The sequence below is a fragment of the Periplaneta americana genome, chromosome 14, assembly GCF_040183065.1.
Source record: "Periplaneta americana isolate PAMFEO1 chromosome 14, P.americana_PAMFEO1_priV1, whole genome shotgun sequence".
Lineage (NCBI taxonomy): Eukaryota > Metazoa > Arthropoda > Insecta > Blattodea > Blattidae > Periplaneta > Periplaneta americana.
This window is the reverse complement of record NC_091130.1, coordinates 142,897,624-142,917,801: the sequence shown is the minus strand read 5'-3', so window position 1 is coordinate 142,917,801 and position 20,178 is coordinate 142,897,624. Positions and strand designations below refer to the sequence as shown.

The 20,178-nt window shown below is 34.4% G+C and overlaps 1 protein-coding gene across 2 annotated transcripts in view; it reads left to right on the top strand.

Moving 5' to 3' along the window:
- Msh6 (DNA mismatch repair protein Msh6) overlaps positions 1-20,178 on the top strand; it is a 48,041-nt gene that overhangs the window by 12,752 nt on the left and 15,111 nt on the right. Inside the window, exons 5-16 of one of the 2 annotated variants that reach the window (XM_069846193.1) lie at positions 818-927; positions 1,011-1,127; positions 3,210-3,311; positions 5,245-5,418; positions 5,511-5,645; positions 7,560-7,695; positions 8,871-9,010; positions 12,282-12,416; positions 13,182-13,389; positions 14,689-14,894; positions 16,504-16,616; positions 18,382-18,537. In XM_069846193.1, the coding sequence (XP_069702294.1) occupies positions 818-927; positions 1,011-1,127; positions 3,210-3,311; positions 5,245-5,418; positions 5,511-5,645; positions 7,560-7,695; positions 8,871-9,010; positions 12,282-12,416; positions 13,182-13,389; positions 14,689-14,894; positions 16,504-16,616; positions 18,382-18,537 (1,732 nt within the window). Of the gene's footprint in view, positions 1-817; positions 928-1,010; positions 1,128-3,206; positions 3,312-5,244; positions 5,419-5,510; positions 5,646-7,559; positions 7,696-8,870; positions 9,011-12,281; positions 12,417-13,181; positions 13,390-14,688; positions 14,895-16,503; positions 16,617-18,381; positions 18,538-20,178 lie in introns of both variants that reach the window. The other variant, XM_069846192.1, reaches the window with a different exon arrangement.

Here is a 20,178-nt window from a genome sequence, read left to right as displayed (position 1 = left end):
AGGTTCAGGTGTAAGTGGAATAGAGAGAAAGTTGAAAGTGAGCGCAAATATGAATGAGTGAAAAGTGAAAAAGGGTTAAAAGAAATGAACAAGTGACAGCATAAAATTAGTACTGACATTTGAACGTTGGAACAGTAAATGAATATAAGAGACAGATAGGAGATAAGGTCAAAGAACAAGTAAGGCAAATAATTCAATATGATAATTTGTAGAGAATAAGTGAAATTGAAATCTTAGTGAATAGTAGTTAGAGGAAAAAGGGGGTTTGAAAGGCATATGTAAATTTAGATATATTACGATTAATGATCAAATAGAGAATAGCAAACGAAATGTAGGAGAAATACTGAAAGGGAGATTGAACAAGTAATAATAAAAAAAAAAAGTACATAGTTTAATTGGTAGAAGTTGTGTAGACATGTACTGCAAATATGTGTTAATGTAAGTGTTAATGGTGGCACCGGATACAGAAATGTGAGGTACACCATTACATGTAAAGAAGTGCTGTGACCAAATATATCATATCATATCATATCATATACTATAAGTTTCAAATTAGAGTGATGTTAATTGAATTTGTTACAGAAACATGAAGCTTTAAAATTGAGTTTTATCAAAACTTTAAATTTTGAGTTGTTTTCCTTTTGAACTGCCCATCATTCTGTTTTTAACTTCATTCTTCTGATATGAAAGGGATATTTTGAAGCTGCCTTTAAATAGGCTATATTGTTTCTATATTTATCCAGTTTCATCTAATTTTGGAAAGTAGCATATTGGCGCAAACCTGAACTACTTGTATTCTAATGAAATTTCCTTGCAGGAAAAGAAGATCTTGAAGTACATTCTGAATCTGCAAGCTCGGGTGTTGATACAGATGAAATATCTGGAGTAGAAAGTGTTCACGAGTCTGAGGAAGAAACACCTGAGAAGGTAGGAACAGGAATTCAGGAATTTCTGTTTTGTTTACATATGCATTATGTATTAAGCGCTGTTTTTTTTTTTTTAATTTGCAGGCCAAAAATAAAAGAAAACGAGCCTCTAGTAGTCAGCCATCAAAGAAGAGTAAAGTTGCACTTAATGAAGTCAGCAAGGAAACAAAAGCGAAACTGTCAGCATTTCCTTCTGATGAGGTATAAAGTTTTATAAATTATGCTGGCTCATAAAAATGCATTTATTTATCTTCATGTGTTTATGATTGTGAAACATGCAACTACAAGGCCATTAGTCCCTTGTTTCATGTTGTTTTATGTTCTTTAACTTTAAATCTTACATCTTCCTAATTAGATGATTTTGAAGTTGTTCATTTCTGAAAATTGGATTGTTCCCATTAATTGTATTTAAAAGTCCCGGTGTGAAGCAGTATTTAAATCCCCTAGTAGAATTAAATTTACATGACATGACTCTTATTTATGTTTTCGAAATGGTTAAACATAATACAACCATATGGCAGTAAGAAACATACTCTCAGCAATACACTAGAAAAACCGTATGAAAATATCTCAAATAAATCACGAAATGTGGCCGGTTTTGTGCAATCATCCATGATGCATACACATATATAGTGAGGGTCACATAAGAACAGTTCCTAAACAGCTAATATTATCGTCTTGTCAGTGTTGCCAATTGTTACCAGATATCACACAATCCTACGTACTAAATTACTTATTTACTTACCATACTTTATATTGGTCGGTTATTCTAAATAATTCAATAATTTGTAACATATTTTCGTAGGTAAACTATACGAGAAAGGGATCAACATGTCAAATATTTTGTCTGGCAATACGAAATTCATTGGTTTGACTCACGAGACCTAACCTAAAAATGTATTTTGTTTGACCACATGAAATTATTAGTACTAACTCTGAAAACTTACCTGACTATAGTCTTGAATTATAACCACAACGCAACACATAATATTAATACTGATATTAATTATTAGTATGTTCAAATTTCACTAGCTTCCAATAACCGGCTCTGAAATCTAGTACAATTTTAATTTCATGGAACTCCAGTACCCACAAATATTGTCGATATATTTTGTCTCAGTTGCCAACATACCAGTTACAAAATCACTACCATTTGTAGTATTTGTCAGTATCGAAATTCGAAACGAAGTTGGCAAAAGGAAATTCAACCTGCAAACTAGAAAATCACCACAATCCATTAGCATATGTAGTAATGGGGGAAAAATGGTTAGATTTCACCCTTAGGGTATGAAGTAAGCTGACCCGGAATATAATTATGTAAAACCACTACAGGACTAACTTAAGCCCGGTTCAGACGGTGCGTGTTTCTGTGATGGATTCCAAGGTGGCTCCGCGGATGGGTTGCCTGCGTGGTCACTCGCTGGAAGTAATCCGCTCTGGTGGGTCCGTGGATGGCTAGCTTGCTGGATTTCGAGGGTAGGTTCCTTGCTATTTTTCGTGATGGTTTGCAGGCTGGAAACCAAGGATGATCATATAATATCACCTCTGAAACCATGTCGCCATATTCGTTGTTTTCCAACTAAACCTGGTTTTTTTCTATATTCTTTAGTTTCTAAGAAACAACAATTAAATATCGGACATTAGCTGTTTTGCACTTATGGCTTAATTACTTTATTACGACATTTACTACTGTTAATGTAGGACTTTAGTAGTTTTTCACTCACGGTTTAGTTTCTTTTTGACCATGAGTGTTGGCAACAGATGAAGCAGCAGATGATTTTCCAATTTGAACTGTGAAAAGAGCCAGCTCCGTGTGAACAACTACAGTCACCGTAGCCAACACGGGAGCCAGCAAGTGACCACGCAGGGCGGCCATCAGCGTAGCCACCTTGGAATCCATCACAGAAACTTGCACCATCTGAACCAGGCTTTAGAGAGCTGTATATATGTGTATATGGTCCTGAGGGGTTAATTACTGAAATGGGTCAACAGGATTTGTCCTGTCTATGAAGAACAGTAACATTTTCACTTCCCCCCCCCCCCCCCCCCACACATTGGCAAGTAAATATGCATCTGAAGTCTGAATAGTATAATACATAGATAGTCGGCCATGTATGCAATGGAGGGGGAAAGGAACTAGCCACTCTATCCTATTATCTCCTGGCCTAGTTGCCTCATAAGTGGTGCCTTCTTAGTATCACTGGTGAGGTTCAGACCTGTCTTCAAACACTTGACTAAACAATAAACAACAGCAAATAAATATTTGTTTTGTATTTTTAGCAGAATTCTTCATCAAAAAGAAATTTCTTGGAAGCTTTCTCCTCGCCTTCCCAGACTATAAAAGATGGAACAAAAGCAAAATTGGCATTATTTTCGTCCAAAGAGGTAAGAAAAAAAATATATATTTGTTGTTAGTGCATGTTCAGTGTGGTATGCGGGGGATGGGAGATTTTGAATCAGTGCAACGTCATACTTGAAGTTGGTAAGATTGATACCGCGATACTGTTTCTTAGGCATTGCCATTTCAATTGTCATGAGGCAATAGACAAAAGAGCATCTCGCAGGTGGGGGAGGGGAAGGGTGTGTGTCAGTGGCGGCTCCTGCATATTTCTTAAAAGGAGGAAAGAAGTTAACAGCACGAAATGACACCTTCGTGAATGAAACATGCTACAAATTAGCCTACATGCATACATGTAAGACCAGGTAGTGTTGGGGTTGGCCTTCCCTTCTGTATAGCAAATATCTGTTCTTGTAAACTGAGTTTCCTAAATTGTCCAAAATATATTATATTTTCACTTCCATTCATTGTTGAATAATTGCGAAAATTAACAATTACAAGGAAATTCACAACCTCGTAGCATTTTTCGAGCACACTACAGCATCACACGTGTTGGAACAGACTAGCTACTAACTCGTAATCGGAACCGTTTTACGGAAATGGAAATGGGAACGGGAAATAATCTGAGGAAAGCGAGAACACTGCACCCACCCACGTGGTCTGTGTTGCCACATGTACATTTTACAAGTTCAGTATCACATGCTTTTGAAGAATGTCAGTTCTTGTAAAGTCATACTATCATTATTGTTCAAAGCTGCCGGTGGCCAATTAATTTTTTATGTTAAAATGATGTAGTTTGGAGTACCTACTTTCAGTTTCAAATATATTTGTACAAAACTGACAACTTGGCTGTTGCCCTGTCTAGTAAACAATGAATAGAAGTGAATTTCAGGGGCCAACTATGTAGAACTACTTCCTCTTTGTTTTACATAAACGTGACTTTAACTTTCAAATATCCACGAAAGTTTCAAACCATGAATAGTAGCCTATATAAAGTTCAATGAATAATATTTTTGATTTATAATTTTAAAAGAAAGTTTATATGGTGTCTTTCATAGCGTTGCGTTAAAACTGTTTTTGTTGTGTCTCCTCCTAGATGTGTTATAGTCTGGTTGAATGCAGCATCGTTAGATGGCAGCTGTAGCGAGCTTGCTGCACGACCAGTCGGTTTCTATTTCCCCCCATGACTGATTCAGAGGAGGTTCTCCTTCCTCTTCGTTCATTTACTTGCTTTAAAACTCTGCTTCTTTCTCTGGCCGCTAGTGTGCTGTTGTCTGTGTGTGTTAACTGCAATAGAGGCGGAATGGAGTGCCTTTCCTCCACACAGACAATCTCGCATCTTTCTCACAGTTTTCTACAGCACATGAGCGCGCCTCGTTTAAAACTCGATCAACCAAGTTTTTCTTATAGCTGTGAACTTAAAAATTATCGAATCTTCCTCGAATTTCAAGGCACATATTTTATTTGGTATTTACTTTCAAAAGAAGAAAATGTGAGGAGGACGTTCTTCCCTTCCCTCCCCTCCCCTGAGGAACCGCCACTGGTGTGTGTATGTGTGTTCGTGCGTGCGTTTCTTTTTTTTTCCCCACACAGAATGGCAGTATTGTGTGGGTTAGCACGATGATCCCCCCAGCCGTTATAGCTGGCTTTTGTTACCGGATTTCACTACCTGTCCTAGCTCCCAAAGTACATCACGATGCTGGATGGGCACTGGTCCCATACACTGGCCGAAATTTCATGAGAAAATTTCTTCCTTCACGAGGATTCGAACCAGTGCGCATTCCGTAACGCAAGTTCTACGCAGGGAAATAGACATTGCGTAGCTTATATTGTTAATATATAAATTTTTTGAAAATGTGGATTGAAAATATGTATTAGCATTCACTTCACAACCTTAGTATTATTTTGGATTCTTGAACATTTAATATAGAGTTTGTATGTACATAAATATGTTATACATTGAGTATTCATTTGTTTCAGAATACAGAAACAAAACAAAGTGAAGTGGGAAGTACAGAATCATGGCCTCATTTGAAACTTGATTTTCTGAAACCAAACAAAATTCGTGATGCTAAGAGGCGAACTCCGTCAGATCCGGACTATGATCCCAAGACAGTTTACATACCTGAAGATTTCAAGAGAACACTGACACCTGTAAGTGGTGGTGTATGACATAAATTTTCTTCATAGAGATGTTATTTGTTGTCTTTTTCCTTATTGCTGTGCTGTTGTTTGTTCCTCTCCAGGCTTTGAGGCAGTGGTGGGAAATGAAGGCTCGTCACTTTGACTGTGTTCTTTTCTTCAAAGTGGGCAAGTTTTATGAGCTGTACCATATGGATGCTGTGACAGGAGTGAATGAGTTGGGAATACAATACATGAAGGTTTGTATAATTTTTAAGATTTCTTATTTATTGGCTGGTACTCATGCTATAACATGAACCTCTGTATATGTATTTATAATGTTTGCAAGAGGCGTTGCATTGTCAGATGTTGTAGTACCAATATAAGTACAGTAAAACTTCGTTTTAACTTTCCATTTTTGAGGAATAATCTGTTTAAGTATCAGCCTATTACCATAAGAATAATGTAATTAATTCCTGGTTCTAAGAAAATCTGGTTTATGGAAAATTTTGCTATTAAGAAATACTTCACTAGTGGATTTTGTGATAATGAAGACCAAAATATGGACTCGACTTCCAATAATTAATAGTAGTCTACCGGTGTATTTGATAGCACATATCAATTGATAGTAATACAGCAGCATTATTCTTTATTGTTCTTTATGGTCTTGATATGTGTTGCTTTCACAGAGAGGTTGTTTTGTTTGTTTTTTTTTTTTTGCGAGTTGTTTCCAATTTTTTTTTTTTGTAGTTATGGTGTTTATGCATCGTTAGAATGACGACTAAATGGAAGAAATTAATTATGAGACAGAAAGTGAAAATAAGGGCTGTCGTGACTAATTCTCAAATAACACTTATCACTATCACATAAGGCAAGAAAGCATGGTTTGCTACTATTTCATTGTGGGAAATAATGAAGGAAAAAAAAATAAATTTTCAGTGCAGTTTGTGTGGCTAAGGTTCAACCACCATTCGTGCCTCACCATTTGAAGAGTTAGAAAATATTATAATGAAATTTATTGTAAATAATTGAGGACTTAATATGGTAAACGATGAAAGTGCCACAAATATCAATTTCCATTTCTTTGCATCGAACAATAGTATGTGCTGTGCTTTGTAACCTGGTAAATGTGGAAAGTGCTAGTTCCATCTTGTTTAGTTATAATTTTTGTCGTAAAATTTCGCTAATGATGTACAAATTATGGGAAAATACTGTTTGACAAGATTCCCACACTTTTTGTTCCTAGCACTTACATCATTTACCATATTCACTCCTCAAATATTGTAGGCCTAATTAAATGATTATAATGTTTGGTATATAAGACACATGTTGGTACTAGTTATTTTAACCTTTTCTTCCCATTTTATGTAAACTCCCTTTTAAGAAAAACTCTATTTAAAGAAAAAAAAAAGAGTAATCCCTCAGAGATTTGCTAAATAGGGATTCTGCTGCATTTTTTACGAGTCCAGTGGACATTTATAGTATGAAGTATGAAAGTGTATGGAGCAACAGATTTCTTCCAAATGTTTTCTTGTGGCAAGTGGCAGCATGTTAATACACAAGTTAGTAGATATTTGTTAAACCATAGTAGACAAAATCGTTGGAATGATGAAGAAACGAATATCAAAGACAAAGTTAGGATTAATATTAGATAAAGGTAGCCCCTTTACATGCCATGAAGGCACTTGTGGGGGGGGGGGGACATGGAGGTAGAGCCCCATGCTTTTTTGACTTAGGCACTAGAATAAGGTGGTGTGGTTGACTGCCTTTTACCCCTGGGAAAGATTCGGTACTCAATTTGATAGGAGGCTGAGTGAACTTTGGGGCTGCTCTGGAAGTTTGGCAACGAGAGAAGCCCGTCATCACCCAGGATCGAACCCTGGACCTTCCATTTTGTAGCCAGCTGCTCTACAAACTGAGCTATCCAGCCGAGATTGGTATATTCTAAAAAAATAATGAAAGGGAAATAGTCTTAATGTGTAAAAACTACGTAAGCATAAAGGGGGCTCAGGTTACGTATTGTAGCAGGAACAGACAACTGTTGATTTTAAGCGCTCATGGAAAGAAATACATGAACTATCTCATTGAAAATGCATTGTGTAATTTAGTTCAATGGACAGAAACGACCTTATATTCTTTAATGCATATTTATGACAATAATTGTTTTGCTTTAGGGAGACAATGCACATTCTGGATTCCCTGAGATTGCGTATGGGAGGTTTTCAAGCAGTCTCATAGAAAAAGGGTACAAAGTGGCTCGTGTTGAGCAGACTGAAACACCAGACATGATGGGTGACCGCTGCAAAGGAAGTAAGTGATCATATAATCTTGTGTAGCATTAGTTGGGATTTAGAATAACTTTATTTTCCACTGCATAATCTTAAGACTTCTAAGTACAGTGAAACCTCTGATTTACAGACATCGAAGGGACGTAACAATCTATCCGCATCTGGGAGGTGTCCTTTATTGGGAGGGAGGCTCACCAATCTAACATTAAATTTATAATATGCATTATGTATCCCTTCACGCTTTAAATGAAATGTATTACTGTAATTTAATTCTAAACACAGTCTACTGTACTACAGTAAATTCTTTGCAACTCTGAACTACAGTAGATAAGACCGAAAAAGGGAAAAACAGTACTATGCTATGCAATTTTATTCTAGGTCTACAGTTATGCAGTACTGTAATTTACAGTTTTCAGCTGAACTTTTACGTTCAGGTGCCATGTCTCTCGAAACAGTACAACTGATTGAAGTGAAGAGAAAAATCCTACTAACCCTATCATGTGTTGAATACAGTTTCATGATCGCTGAAACTTGGACCCATCACACAGGTTAAATTTTATGACTCTATTTATCCACCAGCTTCCAGCCAACAAGGGTTAGTGAGCTGGGCTAGTGGTAGCCTCGAGACCCTTATTGTCTTCTTTCATATTAAGGAATTTTTGTACAGTTCTCAAAATTAAATTTTCCATTTTTGTAACGCATTGCGTCTTGAAACCCAAGTTCTGTCCGCAGTCAGGAGGTAAAGCAAGCTTTAGGATTATGAAACAGCTGTCCGTGTCCGTGTCTGAGAGTGTCCGTAAACGAGAGTTAAATTTATCTTTATTTCTATATTATTTCAGTTGGAATATGACAATCTGTCCGTATATGAGGAGTGTCCGTATCTTGGGGGTGTCTGTAAGGAGAGGTTTAACTGTAATTGTATTTCCATGGCACACTATGAAGATAAATTTTGCAAAAATGTGAATTTTATTGTGACAAAATATGATAAGATAATATGAAATATTCGTTCCTAAACCATTTGGAGCAGTTTGTTATAAACAGAGAAAAATTCACTCTGGTGCCGAGGATTGAACCCGAGTCTCCCAGTTCTACACACTGGATGCTCTAACCACTGAGCTATGCCGAAGTTCAACCCTCCGCACCGGATCGAATCCTATTTCGAATCGAATGTTTACTTTATTATTTCTTACCTTTTAGTTGCTAAACCTACAAAGTTTGATAAAGTGGTGAAGAGAGAAATATGTCAAATCACAACGAAAGGAACCAGAGTGTTCAGTGTCATTGATGGAGATGCAAGAGATTCTGAAAGTAACTTTCTTCTAGCTCTCACTGAAAAGGTATGTTGTTGCCAATCTTGGTATATTACACTTCGTAAAGCACCATTAAATCATCAAAAAAGGACAATATTTAACGTGTTTATCATCATGATCTTTTCTTGTTATAACTTCCATTATTATTACAGTATTTGTAGTGTACACAGGGGTGTCCATGTTCTGGAAAGTCATTGTTGCTAGGGAGAAATCAGGAGAGGGAAGTTAAATTTTTGTCATGGTTATCGTTCTTCTACTCTTGAAAAGTCAGGGAAATTTCTCCAATTATGAAACTTGAGGGAAAATTTTATGCTCTAACCTGCCATAATGCTGGTTATAGTACCCTTTTTTTTAGGTGATGTGACACAAGTAACGTTCTCCATACAGGTCACTGGTTGGTCAGGGAAAGTGGGGGATTTTTTTTTTTTTTTTTTTTTTTTTTTGCAATTGAATTGGACACTCTGGTACATTTTATCCTCTGCTTGTTTCATTAATATGATATGCAGAGGATTTACACAGTAAAATCTCGACCTCTTATTCCTGGATATACTTTTCTGTTTGTATCATTCAATTTCTATGGTCCCTGAAGAAATCCTGTAAAACCTGCATCAATTGCTCCTCAAGTTGTCATTTTCCAGCATATGTATTGGTCAGAACTTTTTTCCTTAAGAAAGTCAATCATAAATTTATCAATTTTAAGAAGGAGCAGTACTATATATATGCATAAGTAAGAATAGTGGCTCATGTTTTTGGAATGTTGTGTAGCCCTGCCTATATGTTAGTGTGAATCATTTCGCTTCGCACTTTTACCTAGTTGATTATCCAATACATATGCGTTTGATCCTCTTCAGAGCTTTGTTTTATTGCTAGCATTAGCGATATCTTTTGTACCACATAGTGTTTCCTGTGAAACAAGTTTGGGCTTAGGAAAAATGACTACATCCCTTCATACATTTGAGTCTGTGACAGCTTTCGTATATGCTCATAACATCATTGAAAGAGATTAAGTGAATATTATTCAATTGGAAGTTTATTGTTCCGTTTGAAAAGTAAAGGTACGGTCACACGTCGCTACTTTTGCAGCGATGCAGTACAAAAAACTGCGCAACTCTCGTACTGCGACGTGTGAACAACGGTGCAATCCGAAAAGTAGCGGCTGCCGAACCTGCTGCTCGCTACTTTTTCATGCTGCGCGCAGCTTAAAAGTAGCAACGTGTGAACAGGGTTCTCAGGGTTGCAGCCGCAGCATTTTTGATATCGGTTTTGTTGAAACTTTTGCTGCGGTTGCGACCAGTGTTGCCACCCAAATGTGCCAATGAAACTTTTATTGTTTGGATGTATTTTAATGTTAGATGTGATGAAAATAAATTATTTGTAACAGTTATTAAATACACAACACAGTCTGAGCATATTTGCTGACTATATAATTCACTTTTTTTTTTTTATTTTCTGTAGCGTAATTTCAAACAGGAGGGTTGCCAACATTGATTACGTGAATATGCTGTTGGTTATCATTTAAGTATGTTGGCGTTTTTAAAAGCTTTATAGTAAAAATAATGCCAATTTCTGAATACTAGTTACGACTGAAAAGCAAATAATAGATAAGTAAGCTTTCGCATGAGTTTCTTAATAATGCAAACATAACCACAAAATGTATATTGAGAAGTCAACACAGAGATGGAAACCTGCAGCATGACTGCGGCTGCAAAAGTAGCGCCTTGTGTGTGAACAGACTCGCAACCTCCAGTTGCAACTTTTACAGCACTCGGGTTGCGCAGCACGAAAAGTAGAGTCCAGCGCGCTACTTTTGGCTTACGTGTGAACATGACACGCAACTTTTGCAGCTGCAGTACAAAAGTTGCGCAGCAAAAGTAGCGACGTGTGACCGTACCTTAAAAGTGCCAAAAACAAATGAAGATTAGTGATCTTTTTGTATAATAATAATGCAAATTGAACTCGAAAGTTTAAATTATTATATTATTGGTGTATGTTTGTTTTATTTAGTAAATACATATAAGCAAATACGACTGTTTTTATCTATATTATAAAGGCTGTCACACCTATGTTTTTTTCTTTTTTTAATCCGTGCTAAAAATGTATTGAGGTTTCACTGTAGTAGGTTTCAGATGTCATAAGAACATGGGACCTGGACTAATAGTTTCAGGAAATTATCATGCATATTATGGGAAATTGCATTTTTATGCATTGAGAACAGATTTTCAGAGCATACATGAGAAACAAATGCTTTCTCACATAACAGCATATCTGCTGAATCCATCTGGGCAAACTTGCAGATTTCCTCTTGGATTCAGTCTTTATCACTGTTGAAGGTCATCTGCTTTATATTCTGCATCTGCTTTGGCAGTTTCAGTTTCAGCATCTGAGGAGACCAGCACTTCTTCAGAGAGGACTGTCATGCGTTGGAAATAACTAATATAATTAATTCTTTGATTGGACAAAAATTATTAAATATTACTTGACACTGCAGTGGTTTTCATTGTTAATGTTTGAACTTAATTCAAGAAACATTGATTTATAAGATTCAATCTTTTGGAAGAATTAGCAAGAAATAGGGTGACGGTGAAATTTAGTTTATAGACCTTTGTGTATGAATGTTGTAATTTAAGAAGTTTCAATTAAATGCTTGTATTACATCCAGAGCGTTTATTGGCGCAAAGAAAGAAAGTGAGAAGAGAGAGCAGAAAATGATGAACTGAAATAAGGAATGAATCTAGAGTACTAAAAATAGATTACCGTGTTTACTCGTGTAATAGTTGCCATCACATAATGTATGCACCCCAGTTTTTGTCAGTAATATGTAGGGAAAAAAATTCCCACATAATGTACGCATTACATTTTATATCTAGTATTTGTATTCAGTTTTAGGTTATACTGTGCTACAGTTTTTATTCATTTCGCATGTTACACACTTCACATTATTACTGCTTGTAAACATTCAATATATCAATGCTCTCGAAGTTGTACAATCGATCATTTCCAGTATTACTTGAAAGTCCGATGTCGAAACCAGTTGTGATTATCACGTGGGATGTCAGGTAGTTATGATTTTTTCCTCTAAAATGTTTTCCTCGCATATAATATGCACCCTGATTTTTAATCCAAAAATTGTGGAAAAAGATGCCTCTATTACGCGAATAAATATGGTAAATAGCAATAACAGAAACAAGAATTAATTTTAAGAAATTTCAGAAAGTTGCTTGTTATAAATTACTTCATAATGACTACTGTGAGTCTAAGAAATGCATGTAGTGTAACTTTGTAAAATGTTTTATTGTAGGATGCAGACGATTCTGTAACATATGGAGTATGTTTCATTGATACGTCAATTGGAGTATTTCACTTGGGACAATTTGCAGATGATAGACACTGCTCACGATTGCGTACATTATTGGCCCATCATCCACCAGTGCAGGTATGCCTCTTAATTAGGAAGCAAATGCAGACTACATGTGAAAAAGATACTTTGTTGATTTACAGGCTGTTGCGGTTTTTATGTGGATTATTATTGCACACTTAGCTTATTCCATTTGCCTGAATTTACTAATGCTGAACAACCGTTTTTGAATAGTATACAGTATATTTTTGTTTGTTTGTTTTTTGTGAGAGTTTATTTTCATTATTGCTTTAACTATATTAATTTTAGTATATAGTGAGTACAGTATTTAAACTTCTTCCATGATTGTGCTTATTCCTTTACATTATGAATTATTTTCTTGTTTTGCAAATCTGGCATAATATATAATAATGTAGGCATAATATATCACTGTAGATACGTTAACAGGAAACCACAATTCAAGTCATACAGAGTTTGTGTGCACTCAAAGTTGGGTTTCTGGTGCCTTATCAGTCCACTTGAGTTGTGTGGATATAAAGGAAAAAAATTGGGACGTGTCGGGTATAGTTTCTGGGTAGCTCAGTCGGTAGAGCATTCGTGCACTAAGTGAAGGGTCCCGGGATCGATACCCGGCCCTAGAACAATTTTTCCCTTGAAATTATTTTCCTGTTTGTTAACACTGATTTCCATTTATCTCCACACCAAACGTAAACAAAGGAACTTCATCTGTCATACAGTACAGTACATTATGCAACAGGTTCAGGGAAATGGGGGAAGAAAATTGAGATGTAAGCTATGTTTGTGTGTATTTTTTTAAATTGAAAAAAGTAATTTTTATTTTAGGTTTTGTATGAAAGAAGAACATTGTCTGAAAAAACTTTGCAATTGCTTTCATCATCTTTAGCATCAGTACTGAAAGAAGCACTCGCTCCTGAAACTGAATTCTGGAGTGCTCACAAGACTCTTACAACACTAGCAGAAGGTGGTTATTTCTCTTCGGAATCTTGTGGAACTAAATGGCCAGAGGGTATAAAACAGTTTCTGAGCGAAGGTAAGAATTTTTACTTAGCCTTGTACTGGTGCTTTCAAAAAATATTGGTAACAGTGCTGAAAATCATTGCCTGTAATAGTGACTGTTAGAAGTTTATAATATGTATGTAATACAAGTTATTTTAGTACATAAAAGCCATATATTTAAATGTTATAAATTTATTTATGATTTTTTTCTTCATTGTACAGTGAAACTTCCCAGTAGCGGACACTGCCGGGAAAAAATTAAATGTCCATTATTGAGAAGTGTCCGCTATTTAGAAAATCGTTAGTATGTATATAGTACATTAAAATTTCTCATACATATTCAACACTATATTTTACAGTACAGTACAATAGACAGTGAAATTGTTTACACTATTCATGCGAGAGAAATCGTACCAGTAAATGTTTTGAAAATGAACTAAACATCAGTCACTATACCACTTCACCTCACACAAAGAAATCTAGAATTGCATTCTCGGTGTATGATTTTAAAATAACATCCTTGTTTTTCAAAATTTTACTAACCTGGGTTTTTCCCACATTAAACTTTGTGGCCAGCTCACGAACACTTAATTTCTCCTTCTCACTATGCTTTACAATTTCCACTTTCTCTTTTAGTGACAAACGTTTACGTTTTTGTGACATTTTTAATATGACTGTACTTCCGAACACTCAACTTGACAAACTAAGAAAGTACGGACTGCTCACGTACAGTATCACAACTAACAACTGTGCTGCTTACCTTCAATAAAGTACAAGAACGTTCAAATGCACGATAATGATTGTTGCAAAGGATTCCGTTAGAATTCCGTTTAATTTACAACCGCCTTTTTCTTTTTCTTTCTTTTTTTTTTTTTTTTTCACACTGTCCGTTATTTGGAAGTTTTAATTGTTGTTGGGAGATACATTTCAGTGTCCGCGTCCGTTATTGAGAATGTCCGCTATTTGGAAGAATTTTATCATAAGGGCCAATGTTATTTTGCAAGGGAATTTTAAAATGTCCACTATTGAGAGGAGTCCGCTATTGGGAAGTGTCCGTTAAGGGAAGTTTCACTGTAGTAATAATACTGGTCTGAAAGGATATTTAGTAAATGAATATAATGGTTCTTCATAACATTTCAAGCTAATTGTGGCAAAATAGTGTAAGTCTGTGCTTTAGGAAATTGCAAGTTTATGAGAGAGATTCTGTATTTTGTGGTGTCAGCAACACCCCACGCGACTCTTAATGTTACAAAGTTAGGTGCGACTGCTTAAGGGTTAATAATTACAGTATATGCTAATATTAGTTAATTCTTGTTGTTTTGTTGAATTTCAGCTGATTCATTGGGATTGACTGCCCATGATGACTACGAACTGGCAGTGCGCGCACTTGGGGCATGTACCTGGTACCTGAAGGAAAGTTTCTTGGATCAGCAGCTGTTGTCAATGGGACAGTTTGAATTGTATCAACCTCGTGACCTTGTGTCCACAGATGGATCAACTAAAACCGTTTCCTCCAAACCATCGTTTAGCAAACACATGGTATGTTGCTCTATTCTTGATGTGACATTGCATACTTATTTGTTGGAAGCTGGAAAAGTAATGTAAATAATGCAAAAGTAAGTTAATTTTCTTGGAATATATTTTTTTTCCTCCAGATTCTTGCCTTAAAAATTCCTTGCAGTTTTATTTATTTCTCCAGACTGTATCATGGAAGCTGTTTGTGCTACTGTGGACAGTTAAAAGTGCTTCTCAGTAGAAGGATTTCAAATTGGGCTCACTTTATTTTTCCATGTATTGTCCATATGTGAATTAATGAATTTAGTCATTTTATCCCTTAAAGGGCATGACCTTCTAAAAGAGAGGTGGCTCATTGTTTCTCGCCTGGTTATTCCAGGTGAGGTACATTTTTGTCTATTTACACTCCTTTACCACTTTAGTTTTTGTCTTATTATCTTTACACTTTTACACTCTTAATTGTTGGTTGCTGTTATACTAAATTCTAGTTTTTTCCACTGCTTTGTCTTTTGCTTTTCTTGACCACTCAATAATGACAATTAATAATAAGCACAACTAATAAAAACAATAATTAATAATATTGATTAATAATAATAGTAATAATAACAACAACAACAACAAAGAGCATCCTAAATTAAATGAAGCATGATCACTTAAAATAACATTTAAAGTAAATCTAATTTGTATCTTAATCCCAAGTTGGAACTAAGACCCACGAGTGTGACAGGTTTATACCTGCAAAGTACCTTTCGGCACTACACTTACTTCGCTTGTCAACTCACTCATTGCACTGATTCTACCTGATTTCACTAACACTTCAAAACCATTTCACTGTTCAAATACTTTGCACTGCCACTTCACTTACACAATAGACTTCACTGACACAACATAATTCTTCACTGATAGAACACTTCAATAACAAAATATCAATTACACCCTTTAACAAGTGTGTATAATATACTACCGTGTATTAGTAAAGTCCTTAAGCCTATTTTTAAATACATTTTTGGTTATTAGTAAAGCCTTTAGTAAGTCTGCAGGTAAAGCATTCCAGTCCCTGATAGTACGATTAAGAAAAGAAAACTTTCCAGTGTCCATCCTGTCTTCTTTCCCTCAATTTATATGAGTGGTTGTTCCTTGAAGAGTAATTTGGCGGCTGCAACCTATTTTTTATTTCTCTCCAGGCAGGTTCACCTCTGTATGTTTTGAACATTGAGCATAATCGAATTCACTTTCTCCGGTCCGTGAGTGTGTCCCAGTTTAATGGTGAATTATTACGACAACACTTGAGAGCCCATTTTTTAATCTTTTGTCTTTATATGTTCTAGTCTGTAAGAATCCCAACATGCATGTAAGGACCCCAACATGGATTATTATCAATTTATAATTAAAATTAAAATATAAATGGTAATTGAGAATTTGAACTGAATTCTTTCTTATTTATTTATTTATTTTTTTTTTTTAATTCCCATAGGGTTCATTAGATGTGTTTCTTTCTTGCATTCCAGTAGATTGCTGGTAAATTGGATTCTATCTTCTTGTATCGTGACAATTTTATTGATAGAATTCTGTTTCATTAACCTTTGAGAAGTATTGCTTCAGTTCTTCATGAATTATGAACATGTTTCAATAGGTGCTGGATGGCATCACGTTATGCAACTTGGACATTTTGGAAGATCAATCTGGAGAAAAAGATGGGACGTTAATTCAAAAACTGGATGTCTGTTGCACACCATTTGGAAAGAGGTAAAGTTAGTGCTCTTCCCTGAAATAGTGCTAGAAGTAGTAAGGTTTTACAAGACAGGGTTGCAGTCTTAAAATGCAATATGTTAACGAAAATGTAACCCTTATTGAATTGAAAAGTAGTTTGTGAATCATATTGGTTTTAGGTGTGGTTTATCAGACATCATTTTATGAAGGTGCCAGCAGTGTCTAATTGAATGATCAGCATTATGGACTTCTGAATACTGGCATAAGACACTATCTACATGCTTTACAAGAGTACCTGATGTTTATTGGCGTTACATTTTGAACACTGTGCACTAAAATACATATAAGGGAGTCTTGGAGAATGAAATAATGTTATCTGTATAGTTCTCACAGAACAGAAGTCTATGGACATTCTAATTTTTTTAAATGTCTATTTTTATTAGAGAGTAACTTAGAATTGCTTATTCTTTTATTTTCTTTTATGTGTTTATATTTTAAACAAATGTCTATTTTTATTAGAGTAACTTAGAATTGCTTTTTTTTTTTTAATTTTATCTTATGTGTTTATATTTTAAACAAATGTCTATTTTTATTAGAGAGTAACTTAGCATTGCTTATTCTTTTATTTTCTTTTATGTGTTTATATTTTAAACAAATGTCTATTTTTATTAGAGTAACTTAGAATTGCTTTTTTTTTTTTTAATTTTCTCTTATGTGTTTATATTTTAAACAAATGTCTATTTTTATTAGAGAGTAACTTAGAATTGCTTATTTTTTTATTTTCTTTTATGTGTTTATATTTTAAACAAATGTCTGTTTTTATTAGAGAGTAACTTAGAATTGCTTATTTTTTATTTTGTTTCATGTGTTTATATTTTAAACAAATGTCTATTTTTAATAGAGAGTAACTTAGAATTGCTTATTTTTTTATTTTCTTTTATGTGTTTATATTTAAATAAATGTCTATTTTTATTAGAGAGTAACTTAGCATTGCTTATTTTTTTATTTTCTTTTATGTGTTTATATTTTAAACAAATGTCTGTTATTATTAGAGAGTAACTTAGAATTGCTTATTTTTTATTTTGTTTCATGTGTTTATATTTTAAACAAATGTCTATTTTTAATAGAGAGTAACTTAGAATTGCTTATTTTTTTATTTTCTTTTATGTGTTTATATTTAAATAAATGTCTATTTTTATTAGAGAGTAACTTAGCATTGCTTATTTTTTTATTTTCTTTTATGTGTTTATATTTTAAACAAATGTCTATTTTTATTAGAGAGTAACTTAGCATTGCTTATTGTTTTATTTTCTTTTATGTGTGTATATTTTAAACAAATGTCTATTTTTATTAGAGAGTAATTTAGCATTGCTTATTTTTTTATTTTCTTTTATGTGTTTATATTTTAAACAAATGTCTATTTTTATTAGAGAGTAACTTAGCATTGCTTATTGTTTTATTTTCTTTTATATGTATTTTAAACAAATGTCTATTTTTATTTAGTGTAACTTAGCATTGCTTATTTTTTTATTTTCTTTTATGTGTTTATATTTAAATAAATGTCTATTTTTATTAGAGAGTAACTTAGCATTGCTTATTTTTTTATTTTCTTTTATGTGTTTATATTTTAAACAAATGTCTATTTTTATTAAAGAGTAACTTAGCATTGCTTATTTTTTTATTTTCTTTTATGTGTTTATATTTTAAACAAATGTCTATTTTTATTAGAGAGTAACTTAGCATTGCTTATTTTTTTATTTTCTTTTACGTGTTTATATTTTAAACAAATGTTTCATTTCAGATTGTTACGGCAGTGGTTGTGCAGTCCTCTTTGTGACATTCCTGGTATAGTGGCACGTCAAGAAGCTGTAACATGGCTGCTTGGGAATCCATCCGTGGTGTCAGAAGCAAGAGGCCTGCTTAGCCAGCTGCCAGATCTGGAGAGACTGCTTAGCAAGTGAGTGATTGAAACTACAGTTATGTAATTCGAGTGAATGCATTGAAACATCATCATTTTTGTCCTATTCTTTCAAGGATGTGTTTACTCTTGCAGATTGTCTCGAAACAAAACTTCACAGTTCTCTGTTTTCCCACACATTCAGTTTTTCAGTTTTCATTTCTTCTGATTTGTTCTGTCTGCTCAATAGACATGGGTTTTCAAAAGTAACACATAATTGCAATTCAAATTGAATGAGGGAATTCGGGACAAAAAGCTCTGTCATTTCAAACCTTGTACATGGATGAATATATAATAGGATGCGAAACTTACTGAGTTTCCCATAACAAATACTAGAGGCGCTGTTGTAGAAATTGACCTTGCTGCCACCTGTTGGGGGGAGGGGCATTATTACATCTAGCAGCGCACCAAGTAGCGAAAAGAGTAATTACTCCATGCATTTAGCAGCACACCTGGTGACGAAAATGTTAAACTGTGCAGATCGATATTCCAAACTAACCCAATTTAAAATAAAACATTTACATTTTTATTCCTCACAGCATCTTCTACTGAAAATTCTTACCGGACCCAACAGGAAGATAAAAGAGACGATCTATTTTACACTACCCAATTAAAATATAACCAGACAGAGACAAAAAAAATAAAGCAAAAGGTTAGATAATTGGGATTGTAGGCTATTCTTTGGGTATTTATTGTACAGTGCAATGGAAAAGTCTGCAAGAACTACTTAGATAGTTCAATTTATTATATTACTATTACTTTACAATACATTCAACAACACTATTTTACAATGTCCATAAACATCACTGTTTAACATACACTGCTTATACATACACGTATCACTTTATGTTCACTTATTAGCAAGTTTCTGTCTGCCATCTCGTCTCCTCGACTCTCAAGCAATATCTCAAATGGATAAATAGAGAACTCTGGGTAATGTACCCAACACGTAGTTCTAACGCTTACCACCTATGATGTTGGGCGCTGATCATCTTATTTCAACCCCCCTGCGGCCAGATGGTGCTGACTGCAGTTTCACATCCTATGATATATTTATCCATGCCTTGTATTTGAAAAGGAATATTTTATGGAAACAAAATATTTTTGTAACTGTTGTTTTGAGAGTTATGATGCTATCGAAAACGTTTTTAAATGGCACTGATTAGTTTTTTTTAATTCCATCTGAAAGCGCATGAAATTTAATATGTATTTTTGTCAAGTATATTCAACAATACTTTGCAAATTGGAAATCACATGTAAAACAGATGCCCCCAAACGGAATACGTAAACAGATTCTGTCTATGCTCCACAAGGTCCAGGAATTTCGGATGTCCTATGGAACATTGACAGGAGACCATAATGGATCCACTAGGATATAAGATTTGACCTGTAAATGATATGATGGTGATATTTCATTTGTTTTACCCTATGGTTATTATTGAATATTAGTAATTTCTGAGGAATACAGGATGGAAATTTTACCTGTAGAATAGGTCTCATGTTTTAAATATTTGGGTTATCATTTAAGCTATGAACAAGAAAAAGGTATTTAACTACAAAATTAAATTACTTTAACTGTGCATTGAATACCATTAATAACATTTTCAAACCTTCTCTTGGCCAAAAACATACAAGAGTTAA